Source organism: Genypterus blacodes, unplaced genomic scaffold, assembly GCF_046128005.1.
Source record: "Genypterus blacodes isolate CSIRO-AG114 ecotype Tasmania unplaced genomic scaffold, CSIRO-AGI_Gbla_v1 ptg000015l_1, whole genome shotgun sequence".
Lineage (NCBI taxonomy): Eukaryota > Metazoa > Chordata > Actinopteri > Ophidiiformes > Ophidiidae > Genypterus > Genypterus blacodes.
Window position 1 is genome coordinate 1,020,001 of NW_027466829.1, and position 15,006 is coordinate 1,035,006.

Here is a 15,006-nt window from a genome sequence, read left to right on the forward strand (position 1 = left end):
CACAGATAAATGCACACAGCCACATAAGCTTCTGTTTACATATATTAAAGCAAATAACTATCTCCGGTTAATGTAAACCCCTGTGGCAACCTACGCTTACCTTGCACTGTTCGCCATCTTCACGCACGGTTGCAACACACACACACAGGTGCACAAGCAGTTAAATATCCACACACACACACACACACACACACACTTACTGGTGCAAAGTCTTCATCGCCCTAACCTGCCCTATGTGGAGGATGACGTCTCTTTCCCGTGTTATCCTGACAGATGATCCCCGGGTGTTGGGTGACACTCCTGTCGCTGCCTGTCTAACTGGGAAGGGGAAGGGGGATGAGGTTAATGAACACATATTTTATCTATATCATCATTTTAGAACAACACTAACGATGTTGTTTTAACACACACACATTTGTACAGCTCTGGAGACCACTGCAAAATCAAATCAAAATCCATGATCTTCTCTGATGAGTCCAATTCTCAGCTTAGCCAAACCCTTGGTGGTCTCCTGGTCAGACGGGGTCCTGCAGAGGCAGAGGCCTACAGACCACAGTGTCTCGCACCCACTTATGATATTTGATAGAGGATCAGTGATGATCTCAGGGTGCTGCAGCAAGCAAAGCTGCAATAGGGCAGATTTGTCTGTGTTCTTTTGTTGCCTCTCTATTTTTGTCTAGAGTTAAAAGCGATACACAGGCTGGTTGGTTGCACAGTTTTGTCCAACACCTTTTGGGATTTCCCCCTTTTTAAAAGCAGCACAATGAATTGAAACAACTTCCTTAATGCGGGAAGAGATGGAACTATGTTTAAACCGCAACCATTTCCTCCTTTCCCTCCTTTCCTTGACCTAAATGGATAATATATCTCACTTCCAACCTTAACTCCCCATGCTTGTACATAACCAACATGCCTTGCTGTGACCATTCTCATCGCCCTTCATTTCTTCCAGTATTTAAATAGCTTTGCCAGGTTGTTTTGGCCTTTCCGCACCTTCTCTCTCTCCCCCTTATATCTCATACTCATCTCCACTTCTCACCCTGTCTGTTTTGGCTGGTTTCTATGTGTACGTGAATGTGTATGTGTGTGTGTAAACTGACCGTCGTCCCGGTAACAAGCCCTCTACCATAAAAGCATGCTCTAAATCTAAGAGATGTCGGGGGCGGGGATGCCCGGAGTGACCGTCCGTGCCTATTTCTGTCGCAGCAGGGCACACATGTGCAGTCAGTAAAAAGGCCTGGCTGTCATTTATAGCGTCTTGGCTGTAATCCTCTAATTAACACACCTACTATTCTGAGCCCTGTTACCCTGCTGAGGAAGAGAGGAGGAGGAGGAGGAGGAGTTGGTGTTTGCATTAGGCACACAAAGCGGTTTCAGCATTTTAAACATTAGCAGCTACTGGCTTTTGTTGTTGTTGGCTCCTGCCGCCGCCGTGGTTCCTCAGGTGTTTGGAGGTTTCGTCTCCCAGCACGTTTCAAAGCTGCTTTACGACTTTGAGCCTGGCAGACAGAACGGCCAAACAGAGGTGTGGATTTACACCTGGGTGATGATTGGTGTGTTAAAAAGTGTAGTGACCCGCACTGACCACTGTGGAGTGCCACACCTGCTCCCACCGTCCAACTGGATTTGGCTGGTTTGCTTCCTGCTGATGAGGAACAAAGTAACCGTGTGTTTGCTTGCAGCGTGTGTCAGTTTGATGATCATATTGCTGTGTGTGTGCAGGGGGGGGGATGATCATGCCTCATCTCCCTTATGAAACAAATGTCTGCATTTCTTTCAAAGCTCATCATAGCCATGTGACCTATTTCCTCGCACTCCCTCTGCTAGTGACCCACAGTTGGAACAGAGGGTGACGTAAGGCTGTTCTCGCCCGTGTGTGATCATTCAGGGGTCTGCAGTGATGGGATGAGGTCAGCGTGCAGCTGGCCCCCCTAACTAGACAGATTGTATAAGCTTATTTTCCCTTTTTTTGTACTTGGCTGGCTCCTTTGACTCATTTGAGTAAAGGTCATGTGACCTGCTCTGGATCCAGGCTACAGTAATGAGTCAACCTTTGACTGAAAAGGCAGAAAGGAAGTAAGCAGACACTTCTCTCTCTCTGCGCTTCACACTTGAATGGAATTTCTTGACATTTCACTGAGATAATATTGAAATAGAGGTTTTTTACGAGTTTGTTTACAGTTCTTTCTTTGATTCTATTTGCACCGGTCGTCTCGGGTTTACCAGGTTCACTTTGTGTTTTAAATTTTATTACAGATTCTGTCTCCTCATGCGGTCGTGTTAAGTGCTCTGTTGCTTTGTTTCCATTGCTGGACTTGTGGGCTACATGCTTGTCATTCCATAGTAAAGTACCAGGAGTCTGTGGCCTGTCAGATGGATGATGGCTGCTGACCACAAGCGTGTTTGGTCCTCTCATCGCCTCTCGTCTTCCCTTCCTTCTTTCGTCTGCTTTCATCCCCCTTTTTTTTTTTAGCGACTCCTCCCTTATCCTCAACTTCACTTTCTCCCTCTTTGTCCTCTCCTTTCCTCTCCGTTTTCGTCCTCAAACACAAGAACACAGTGTCCAAACCCAGGCGCGTTCGACAAGAGCCAGCACAGGAAACGCGGTGAAGTCACACACATTCCCTCACCTTGAGAGACGAATCAGCTTTCAACACACTGACAGTCTTAATCTCCCCGCAGTAAATGTGATGTACTTAGAAGCCAGCGAGGGGAAGCGGATGAATATAAGTGTTACAAATATTACTCATATTCATGGAATGTGCAGCATAAATATGTTCATCATGTCAGATGGCGAATTTGAATTTATTGTAGATGATTCAGAGTGCAGCCAAGTTCACAAAGCCAAACGTCTCAGCCTCTTGACTTTGACCATTTCATGATTTTCAGGTCGTTTAAATGAGGTCACAGACTTTTCTCTTAGCTGTTGCACTGCTGACTTATTCCAGAAAGTCACAAGTCAATAATGGGAACACATTTTATAATAAAAGCTCTGCCCTGCACGTGTGTTTCCACAACATTCTCTCAGCTGCTGCACATTCAAAATCGGGCCGTTTCAGAGTCAAATATCATAGGAAAATACTTTCTGAGGCAGCAGGGAACAAACGGATTGCCTTTTTTTTTGGAACCAAAGCATTTCTTCCTCCTCACACACACCACAGAGGGAACATCGTAGTTTTTTGTGTCAGTATTGGGCCTGATAGCCGTCTCTCTGCCTCCATCCCTCCCTGATAGAGGCCTGCTCTGCAGCTAGGCCCCTGAGGTGGCCACATACTTGTTTGGTGAGTAAGGAATGTGGTTACATGCCTTAGACATTAGCTATGACGGAGCGCTGGCTCCACCGGAGAGGGAGGGTACAAGGGAGGTAGCGGAGGAGGAGGAGGAGGAGGAGGAGGGAGGAGGGGGGGGACAGAGTCTGAGCTCACGGCAAGTGAGCTCATTCACCCCCAGAGCTCGAGGAGAGAGAGCGCAGCTCCGTCATCCTTTTTGCAGAGAGAGAGAGAGAGAGGGGAGGAGGGAGAGAGAGAGAGGGAGGAGTGTAAGCCAGCGACTGAGCGAATGAGAGGCAGCGAGAGTGGAGCTGCACAACAATAGTGGGCTGCTCTTCTGGCTGTGAGCTCACACACACGGAGAGAGAGAGCGAGCGAGCACAGAGAGACACAGACGCTCAGAGAAACAGCTGCAGGCAGATTACAGCTGCCCTCCACACACAGACATTATAGAATACTCACTTTTGTTTTCTCTGGCTTCCTCTCTGTAGCGAGGCATTCTCTTCTGAACGGCAGCACGCAAAATATTGACACAGAAGCATTGTTTGAATTTTTGTGGTCACTGCACACATCTGGGATTTTTTTCTTTGCCATCGCTGGACGTGCGTACAGGCTTACTGATCAGCATGTTCACACACATTTTGGACTAGAGTGCCTTTTTGTTGTGCCGGGTCACTTCTCTGAGGGTCACCGTCTGGACACTGGAACAGCTGACTTGACCAGAGTGAACTTTGGCACCAGCAGGAGTTTTGTGGACTTTAAACGCTCAGACTCGGGGCTCACACAGCTCTGTAAGAAAGGACAGCGCCTCAGAACCTGTGTTTGATCTGATACTGCTGGTGTCTGACCCCGGGGGCCTCGATCGCCCCGAACCCTGGTGTGCACTGAAGGAGCACCCGAAGAGTTGCATCTGAGCAAGCTTGTGTGTGTGTGAGAGTGTGTGTGTTCTGGGGGATGCCTCTGGATGTGGTGATTGCCCCAGCGGAGGACTGCTTTTGGCCGGACCTTCAAGACACAGACATGAGGTTGAAGATCAGGGTCCGCCGATTGAAGGAGGGGAGAGAACTACGAGGTGTGTACCTGCCTGTCCACAGAGGGAGATATGGCATATGTGTGTGTGTGTGCAGGAAGGTTACATATTAATCAGGCTATGAGAATATCTCTCTGCTGAGGATCATGGGGCTTTGTGTATGGAGGTTACGCGGTGAAGATGCAGGAAATACTTGAACAAAAAGACGTGTGCACAGGGGAAAGCCCCCGGTTATGGTTCATGCTCTACAGATGAGTACAAAGGCACAGTGGGGTCCAGGTATTGAAGTATCGCAGTCTGCTCGTACTACAAAGGGAGAGATGTGAAGTGTGAGAGATGAAGATGTGGTGGTACAGCTGGCTGAGAGTACACATCGTGCAGATCCAGCAAAACACTTTCCCACCTTTTTCTTTTTAGGGACTTAATGAGTTCAGAGAGACAGAATAGGGAGTAGGGGATTAGGAGGATGACATCATGACGACGAGAAACGATGAAGAAGAGTGAAAGAAAGGAGAGAAAACGGGTTAAAAAGGGAAGAAAGAGTGCTGTGACCTGCAGTATGACATAGTGCTCATGCTCGCTCAGCCTGTGGTCATTGAGATGTAAAACTATCACAAAGGCTCTTTCTCTTTCTCTTTCTTCTCCTCTGCTCTTGGCTTTCTCTCTCTCGCTCTCTCTCTTTCTCAGTCTCCCTCACACACACACACACACACACACACTCTCACTGTCTCTCGGCAGATTTGAGTCTTGCGGAGATAATGCTGTCAATGTGTGTGCAGTGTGCACTGCAGGTGTTTAACACAACACCTTTCACGCAGAGAGATGAGGCAATGCAGAGCAACAGAGCTGTGCAGACTCCCTGCACACACACACACACATGCATGTGCACGAGAGATAATATTAGATATTTATAATATTGCAGAACTAACGTTCATTATTTTAGTGTTGAATTTGGATGCATTACTGTGTGTACATGTGTGTGTGTGTCATATCTGTATGTAGATGTCACACACTGTACATGTCGTCATATCAGAGAGCCGGTTTGAAGCAGTTCCCTCAGCGCCTCTCCACACCTGCCACTCTTCTCACTTCTCTCTGTGTGTGTGTGTGTGTGTGTGTGTGTGTGTGTGTGTGTGTGTGTGTGTGTGTGTCTCACCTCACTTTTCTTTAGAAGTGTCAAACTCATTAGCAAGAAATTAAGTAAAGTAACAAGAAATCCCCTATTTGGTTTGGTTTGACGCCTCAGTTTATCTGTGTATAAATATAAAGATACACACTCAGGTGCAGTGTAAATGACACTGGGGTGAATTGATGTATATAGCAGTCACACACACACACACAGTGCTGAAGCAGCAGTTGATCAAAGAGACACAAAGCTGCTATCTGTCCGCTCAGATAAGGTTACAATAAAGTGAGATTAACCATTAGCCAAGACGTAACCATGCAGTCATTCACAGCCATCATCAACCTGGCGCCTTGTGTGAAAAGCGATGACCTCATCCTACTTACTCATCTATTGCCTGTCAGTCTAGATATGTCTGACAGACGTTGCTATCAACCCTACCCCCTTAAACACACACACACACACACACACACACACACACACACACACACACACACACACACACACACACACACACACACACACACACACACACTGACACACTCCCAACGCTTTTCCAGGCTGCAGCACAGCCTTTGTGGTGCTGAGTGGGACATGTGTGCAATGATGTCATGTTGGGAGGTTAAGGGATGGTGGAGTGTGTGTGTATGTGGGTGGTGGTGGATAGGGGGGGGTCACATTGAGATGCTAATGTGTCCTCATGGTGGAGGGGACAGCTGGAGGGGCAAAGGATGGCGTCATGTCTCTCCCCCCCACACACACACACACACACCCACACACACTAACATAAACCACAGAGGGGAGGGAGGGAGGGGGGGATGCATGCATAGATGGAGGGGTGCAGGGGACTCATTCAGGCACATCAATGCCCCAGGGGTGTGTGTCTGTGTGTGTCTGTGTGTCTGTGTGTGTGTGTGTTTGTCCATCCATTAACAGACGAGTTAAACAGGAGACCTCAAAGCCACACGCACACACACACACACACACGCACACGCACACACACACACACACACACACACACACACACACACACACACACACAGAGGGTGGGAGGGCCGGTGTGTTATAGACAAGACAGTCAATTTTACCAGCAGCCTCCTTGACCATAACACTCAGCCAGGTGCTGTGTGTCTCCCTCCTGTCTCACCTCCATTCATCTTCTGCTCTGCCTCACCAATTCACAACAGCGACTACATAAGCCAGAACATAGAACTGCAGCTAAGAACTCGTTTGCTCCCCCTCCGCCTCTTAAATCTGGATGTTAGGTTAGTTATACAAGACGACTGATGAACATAAAGACCCCTGGCTGCCGGGCGAACAAAGGAGGCCTGAGTGCTCCGACTCTGACAGGGTGAGAGGGGAAAATAAGCAGTTGCGTAAGTGATGAAGTGGGGGAGAGGAAGAGGGGAAAAAGGAAGTCACTGCTGGCCAGCGTTGCCGATGGCGACACAGTGCCCTCTTTCCCGGCGGTTGCGTGTTTGTGTAACGCGGGGTTAGTCACATCCTGCCCAAATGTATTTTCCAGAAATCTCAAATATGGGACAGGAGGAGGGTCCAGAGGATGAAGATGAGGAGCAGCTCCATAAATAGATGTTTATATAACAACTCTGCTCCGCTGTATTCCTGCTCCTTGTCTAATTAAATTGTCTCGTTAGACTCGGCTGGAGACACAGATGAGGCCAGTTTCTATTTCACGCCGGAGTTTCCAAGTTTTTGTATCCGGGAGGGTTTGTCCATGTGTCACACTCACATACACGTCATTGTACTGTACTGAGGATGAACTCAGCTCTCCCACTTGAATTCCTGATGTCATCTTAATGAACAGCTGGGTCGCTCGTGTGTGTCATGGGGTATTTTCAGTGATGTAAGTGTGAGTGTACGCCGCGTGTGTGTGTTTCGCGCAGATTAGGACGGACACATGTGTCACCGTCGTCTCGTGGGTTTGCTCGCCGCTCTTTGTCGCGTCTCTGTGTCCTTTTGTGCGGCGTGCTGCGTTCTGTTCCGCCCTGACGACACTCAAGGGGACGCAGCGAGCCAACGGTCAGCCACATCACTCCCCCCCTCCTTGTTGTCATGGCAGCCACCGAGTGCGGAAGGGGGGGGTAGTCAGGGGAGAGGAGTGTCAGGTGACTAGGTGACAGTAACACGCTATCTCCTGTGTGACTAACGTCCATTAAAGTGGCCCCACTGTACGGCTTTGAGGAGAAGGAAGGTGTTTGTAATTGTGTTGACGCAATGTCACTGTAATGTAATAGCCCTTAAAACCAGGCAGGCAGGCACTCAGTCCTGATCTCTTATCTCTCACTCCAGTCGCTCTCCATAACAGTAACCCCTTACTCTCTCTCTCTCTCTCTCTCTCTCTCTCTCTCTTTCTCTCTTTTCTTATTCTTGTTTTCTTTCATCTTATCACAGGATGAGGTCAGCCACAGTCATTACAACTGCACTTATTCATACTGACTGGAAAGAAAACAGATATTCGCCACACACACACAGTTAGATATGTGCTTTCATTCATCCGTTCATTTCCCACACTTTCTCTCTTTACAGTAGTCATCCTCACTGTAGACGTCCTGTCTTGTGTCTCTCTAACAACTCTCTAACAATGTCCCCTCATAGAAAAGGAAATGGTTGATGTGTGACGTGAGGCGTTTCCTGTTGATTTAACTGTCTCCAGGAACACACTACTTCCTGACACACACACACACACTGATCTACGCCTATGGCTGTGGCTATATGTAGCACCATTCATTTTCTTGTGTTTGTGCCTTTGTACACACTCCCCGGCAGCTTGGGAATGTAGAAACCAGGAAGAAACCCTTCAAAGAACGTCCAAGAAGAAGTCCTTCCTTCCCCTGCTCACTCTGCTTTATCAATTACTGACATTCTAGCACCGCCCTCAGGATCAGTTGAATGAAACGGTGCGGTGCCAGCACAGTCAGCCGCTTTATGAACTACAAATGGTTGTTTAGTCTGCAGTGGAGAGACCTAAAAGCCGTGATAATACGTACAGTACATGCCTCGCCCTTACATATTAATGTTCCCCTCCTGTTTCTCTTCTGTATGGCTGTGTCTCCTCCGTCTATCCTCCCCTCGCCCCCCCTCACCCTCCACAGCCTCCCCCATGCGGAGGGCTGATGTCATTGCTCCGCCGGGTTGCCATTAATAGCTGGAAACAGACAAGGCCTTCTTAACCTTGCTCTTAAAGGGACAGCGCGACCAGAATAGCAGCAGCGGGTCATGAGGATGCACCCAGGCGTTACTCACTCTCCTTCTGTCACTCAGCCCAGCGGCACAGAGCACAAACGCTTTTTTGAAATACCCACAAATGTCTCTTCTTCTTCTTTTTTTTTGCAGCATATTTTTGTAATCCCCAGATCTGGTTGAGTGTGTACTGGGTTGAATACAGAATGTGCAGGTAACACTGCTACATGAGAAGCACAGCTGGGTGTGTGTTACAGTGGAAGGCAATGTCCTGAACTGTGCTCTGTGCTACTTTAGAACGGTGATGTCATGTCTCACTCATTCACTCTCACTGTGTGTGTGGGTGTGTGTGTGTGTGTGTGTGTGTGTGGGTGTGTACGCGTGCATGGGACAATATCCTAGATTGGGTCAAGCAGATCTATACCTAGATTAGGTTCTAATCCCTTTTCTAGAGCTCAGTGTTTCCTTGAAGCGCTCCCTTCCCCTCTCCACTCCAGTCCTCCCACACACACACACACACACACACACACACACACACACACACACACACACACACACACACACACATATACTTCACCCCTTCTCATTGCCCCCACCCTGTAGTTATACAACCACTGTACTGCAGAGTAATGGTGAATGTGGACATTTGTGCAGAAGACACAATTTCCAGGCATGCTCTGGTTATTGTGTGAGTGTGTGTGTGTCTGTACGTGTGCGTGTACCCGTGGGTGCTGTGCGGTTGTCAGGGGGATGTTACAGGGCCTCTGTCCTGGCCCTGCACCTGTGGCCTCTCTCATTCCCCCAGCCTGACGCAATGCACTGCTACAGGACATGAGCTCATGCAGGAAACAGAGCCACACACACATACATACATAAGCATATGCCAAAAGCGGAGCCGCCTGGCTCTTAAAGGGCCAGACACACACATTCCTTGCCGCCCAGCAGCTAACCTAACTTGCACAGAGAGCCTGCTTCTGCTCCTGTTTCACTGAGCAGACATTCTACCCAGATTCACCTAAGAAACCCTCTGGAGTGTGTGGATCTGCTATAAAAATGGTTTTACAGCAAGCAAACAGATGTAACTGAACGCAATTCTCTCCTGTGTTTCTCCCTGTAGGAGGCTTTGCTGCTTTCTCCTCCTGTTTCCCTGGCCTGTGTGAAGGCAAACCTGCCACCGCTCTTCCTATGAGCTTATCTCAGCCCTGCTTACCTGTGGCCAACGTTGGGCCGACCCGCATCCTGCCGCATCTCTACCTGGGCTCGCAGAAAGACGTGCTCAACAAGGTGAGAGCAGTTTGTATTCCACTGGATTATACAGTAAAAATACATTTACACGACATTTAAAGGCAGATTTCCAACTTGTTTTTGTCTCCTGGCAACCAAACATGACCTTAAACTCCATTTATCTATCCCCCTGTAGGATCTGATGGCTCAGAATGGCATCACGTACGTGCTGAATGCCAGCAACACCTGCCCCAAGCCCGACTTTATCAGCGAGAGCCACTTCATGCGTATCCCTGTGAACGATAACTACTGCGAGAAACTGCTGCCCTGGCTGGAAAAGACGAACGAATTCATTGGTGAGTAGGCAGTGATGAAGATATAGTGTAATTTATTGAAGTTGAAAGGGAAATATGTTCAATACACAAAAGCCATTGAGGAAAGCGTCCTTACAAAAAACTCTCAAGTTATGTGTGAAGAATACAGTGATATTTGATCCAGCGTCCCCACACGTTGTCACAGACCTGCTCACGTGCAGGTCGGTAACAATAGCGACAGGTACAACACATCCGTTCAAGTGACCCCCTGTACCCTTCCAGGAAGTGGAAGTTTCGCTCTCAATAGGAGTCGATTGTCCCCCGAGATTTGCCGCCGCGGCTTGGGCCTGTCAGGGTGCTTTGGTGTTGTGTGTTTGTGTGTATTCATACCTGTTCATTTTGCCCCCACAGACAAAGCCAAGGTGTCAAACTGCAGAGTCATTGTGCACTGTCTGGCTGGAATCTCGCGTTCAGCAACCATTGCCATTGCGTACATCATGAAGACAATGGGCCTGTCATCAGATGATGCCTACAGGTACGCTTGCTCCTCCTGTCTGCCACCAGCTGAGCTAAGGTGTCAGCTCCAGAAAAAAGACAACTCACGGTTGCAGGAAATGCTAGACGACGACTTCATTTCCCCCCCGTTCGGTGAAATGAAGTTGTCACATGGCTGCCAGGCAACACAGCCTGTACAAAAGGCTTTGCTTTCTCTTGTCTGGACAACACTGACATAGGATTATGTATTGTGAAGGAGTGGAACAGTTCACACCCCTGGCCTTAGTTCATTTAGGGTAATTCGGATTCAAAAGTTCATTTGTGTGTTTTTGGAATTCAAACAGCATTACAACATTTAACCTTGGCAACAGCTGGCACACTTTCAAGAACAAGCATTTAAATCATCTTCTGAGTTGCTAATCGTCTCTCTTTTTTTATCTTGGCAGGTTTGTGAAGGACAGAAGACCGTCTATATCCCCAAACTTCAACTTCTTGGGTCAGCTGCTGGAATTTGAGAAGGGCCTGCGTTTACTGCAAGCGTTGGCTTCAAATTCTGATGACAAGACAAAGTCAAACTCAGAGATGAATGGCGTCAACACAGGGTTTGAGATGAACGGTCACCACAGCAACCAGTCATCTATGAATGAGCCGCAGAGCCTAGAACCGAAGCTTTCATCACCCTCCTCCCTCCAGCAAGGCTTCAATGGCCTGCACCTCTCTGCAGAGAGGATCATGGACACAAACCGACTCAAACGCTCCTTCTCCTTGGACATCAAGTCTGTCTACTCCCCCAGTGGCCCGCACTACCCAAGCATGGCACCCACACACTCTGAAGACGTCCCTAAGCTGTGTAAGCTTGACAGCCCAGGAACAGGCACCTCTAACGGTGTCTGTCCCCAGTTCTCTCCTGTTCTAGACAGCCCCAGCTCCTCTGACTCGCCCTTTCCCTCACCAGGCAGCGGGGGCAGCATCGGAGGTTTGGGGAATGGAGGAAATGAAGGAAGCCATCGATCCACCGGTGGTTCTTCCTCATCCAGACCCAGGAGAAAACCCAAGCACAGCTCTGGCTCCGGCCCTGGCTGCAGCACCAACACTTCCCCAGTCCACTCTCACGCACACCAACCCCCCCAGTCCCTCACCCTGTCACTGGACCACAAGAGCCCCGGCCCGGATGAGAACTTAAAGGGCTCCCTGCTTCTGTCGCTACCTTCCCAGCCCAGTGTGGGTTCTGGGGCCATGTGGACCAAACACAGAGACACTGTCCAGGCTACCACACCTGTGACACCTGTCACCCCGACTGCAGATGCCCCCTGGCACTTCGGGGCAGTGGAGGGTGGAGAGAGAGGCATGGAGCTGGGAGGTGGAGGAGGTGAGGTCGGGCGAGAGGAGACAACGGTGAGGTTCGGGAGCAACTCGGCATATGTGGCATTCGGGTGCAGCGACGGAGTGCGGCTACGAGACAAATCCCAGAGGGAGAAGCCCTCAGGGCTACAGAAAGACCACCGGGACCCCTCGTCATCTTCCAGCACCAACAGTGCAGTTGCAAACAGCAGCGGGCCTGCATCAGAGAAGCAGTTCAAGCGGCGCAGTTGTCAGATGGAGTTTGAAGAGGGCATCTCTGACACACGCTCTCGAGAAGAACTAGGGAAGATCGGGAAGCAGTCTAGCTTCTCTGGCAGCATGGAGATCATCGAGGTGTCCTGACAGATGTTGGACCCGATCAGAGCTGTCCACTGGGGACAAATACGGACCTGGTTAGCGGGAGAAGGTGAAGAGAACATATGAGGGGGGCAGGAGGCTTTTTGTGCTCCCCCACACAGACAGTGTTAAAGACTCAAAGCAGAGAGAAAATGTGAAATGATTAGCTGGCGAACTCGTGTTCGCATTGCTGTTTAGCCATCAGACAGACAGAGCTATGGTGCTGAGCAGACCATAACCACACTGAACTGTCATAACACTCTGAAGAAAACGTGCAGGAGGGGCGGGGGGAGCACTGTCACAGATAAATGACTTCTTTTGACAGAGTTCTGACACAAACTGCTTGGCCAAACCTTGTCCGCTTCAGTGGGTGTGTATAGTTTGTGATTGGAACCGAGCCCTGTGTTTCCTCCCAAAGCTTCTTCACCCCGGTGTCGGATAAAAAAAAAGCCTCCGACCTCCAGCATGGCTACGTCCATCCCCTTCCCATCGGCTGCAGACTCCTGAGTAACAAACATCAGCGTCAGTAACGGACTCCTTAGCTCCTCCCCCCTGCTCCCTCATCAGCACAGCACAAAGCAGAGAGATCAGGCCGCTCCCTCCGGCTCAAAGAAGGACTCCTACATGCGGTACTGCATCCAAAACAATGAAGGATCCTCTGCGTTTTCACCATTTTGTCTTTGCGTTCCCGATGATGAAGACTTCCCCCCCCTGTGATGAGCAGTGTCCCCCCCCCCCCCCCCCCTTAAAGCACAGTGTGTCCTTTTCTGCCACTGGCTCCCTTGTTTCCAGTGTTAAACAGTGTGATGTGACTGAGATTTTGGGGTGTGGAGGACGGTTCAGTTTCATGGCCCTTCAGCTCCTGAAGTACCCCCCTTAATCCGCCCCCCTTCCACTGCTCCCAGTCTCCTCCTGGTCCACTGAGCATGATCCAGGACGGCTGACCACAGACAGACAGATACTATATATATAATATGAATATATATAGCAATTTTAATGGACTCCTAATGGACTTTTATGTTCAATTATAGTTTTAATTTATTGCATTTGTTCATTCTGGTAATGAGAAATAATATAATGTTTTGTGGATTTATTTCTTTTTCTTTTGTTGAATTATTCTATTATTATTATTATTATTATTATTATTTACTGTATGGTATTTATGAAAACACACTCAGACAAATACACACATTCAACAAATTCAAACAAGCAATATGTGCTGTTCTTTCTTTGGGGAGAGTGATGCGTCACGTCAAAATGCACTTTTCTGCTTTCTCACAACAACAACAAGACCGATTACCACTCACACCCGGGCCAAACAATACTCCATGAGCCAGCTTTTGTGCTAATTCAGAGCCTCTTGGTCGGGGTTTTAGGGGATGGTACAGACACACCACTGTTTAGATCTTTAAAGAACAGGATCTCTGTTTAGGCTCCTCCATAGTGTGGATGCACAAAGTCATTACGACTAAGGGGTTAAGCGAGGCTAAAGAGACTAGAGGGAGAGGGAGAGAGAGCAGACCGGCGCTCTCTGATCAATCTCATGTACGGTGGAAACCAGAATACTACACACAAACACACACGGGGGCTTGCATAACAACAGCTGGATGAAACAAACACACACCACGCTGCTGCTTTGAAAGTTGGAGATTCGACGTTGGACTCGTGCCTCATCCTCTCTTGAGCCAGCACTAGTTTTGTCATCTTATCGTGTCCCACCCAAAGCTGCAGACACACACGCACATGTAAAGCATATGCCCGACACACACACACACCCACACACACACACACCTTTTTGTTTGTTCTCAGGGGATCTTTCAGTGAGCCAGGCCCGGCACAGGGTACACAGCTGCTGGTCCATCAGCACAATGCATGTCCATAAAGCTCCCATTTCTCCCCCACGCTTATGGTAAAAGCAGTGTAAACAAAAATGGACAGAAAAAACGGAGGATCTCCACGTCCTGAAACGGAAAGAAATGAAATCTTTTGCTCTCCTGGTTGCGAGATGGTTATTTATTTATAATGTAATATGTGTTTGTTTTTTCCTTTGAACCCTTGATTAGCTTTCTCTCTGGCAACTCTCTGCCCTTTGACCTTGTGCTGCTGTAGCTACGTTCAGATAGATTTCCTGTGTTTCGATTTGACCCCCTAACTGACCCCGAGGCTCAAGTGACCTCTCTCCTCTTCTCTCCCCCATCCTCCCTATATTTTTTAGAAATGTTGTTATAATATTTATGACATGTAATAAAATGATGCAGGCTGTCCCATTTTGCTAAAATTGTTGGTATTATTATTATTATTATCATTATTATTATTATGTTGTGTAAATAGCAACATATTTAAGACCATTGATGAATTTAAATGAGTTTTTAAAAGAAAATCCTGATACCTTAGGCGGCTTGACGCAAAAATACCTCAGGTTCTATTGAAAGGCTTTTCCTTCCCCTGTACATGTTTTGTGAAAATGAAATGAAAATACAGACATGACAAAATACAAACAACTCCTCTCTGCTTCTTCTTCTTCTTCTTCTACTTCCGCTCTGTTTTCGTCTTCCTACTTCTGATCAAGTGTTTGCATGCATCAGGGCTGACCAGAGGGTGTGCGGGGGGTTGGGAGGGGGGGGGGGGGGGGGGGGGTCTGGGAATTCCACC

At 48.4% G+C, this 15,006-nt stretch overlaps 1 protein-coding gene across 5 annotated transcripts in view; it reads left to right on the forward strand.

The window, feature by feature from the left end:
• dusp8a (dual specificity phosphatase 8a) overlaps positions 1 to 14,856 on the forward strand; it is a 42,319-nt gene extending 27,463 nt beyond the window's left edge. For 4 of the 5 annotated variants that reach the window (XM_076139118.1, XM_076139137.1, XM_076139127.1 and 1 more), the window contains exons 4-7: positions 9,741 to 9,907; positions 10,044 to 10,203; positions 10,573 to 10,696; positions 11,103 to 14,856. In XM_076139118.1, the coding sequence (XP_075995233.1) occupies positions 9,741 to 9,907; positions 10,044 to 10,203; positions 10,573 to 10,696; positions 11,103 to 12,360 (1,709 nt within the window). In that variant the 3' untranslated portion in view covers positions 12,361 to 14,856. Of the gene's footprint in view, positions 1 to 3,450; positions 4,342 to 9,740; positions 9,908 to 10,043; positions 10,204 to 10,572; positions 10,697 to 11,102 lie in introns of those variants that run through there. The other variant, XM_076139152.1, reaches the window with a different exon arrangement.
• Positions 14,857 to 15,006: the final 150 nt, after the last annotated feature.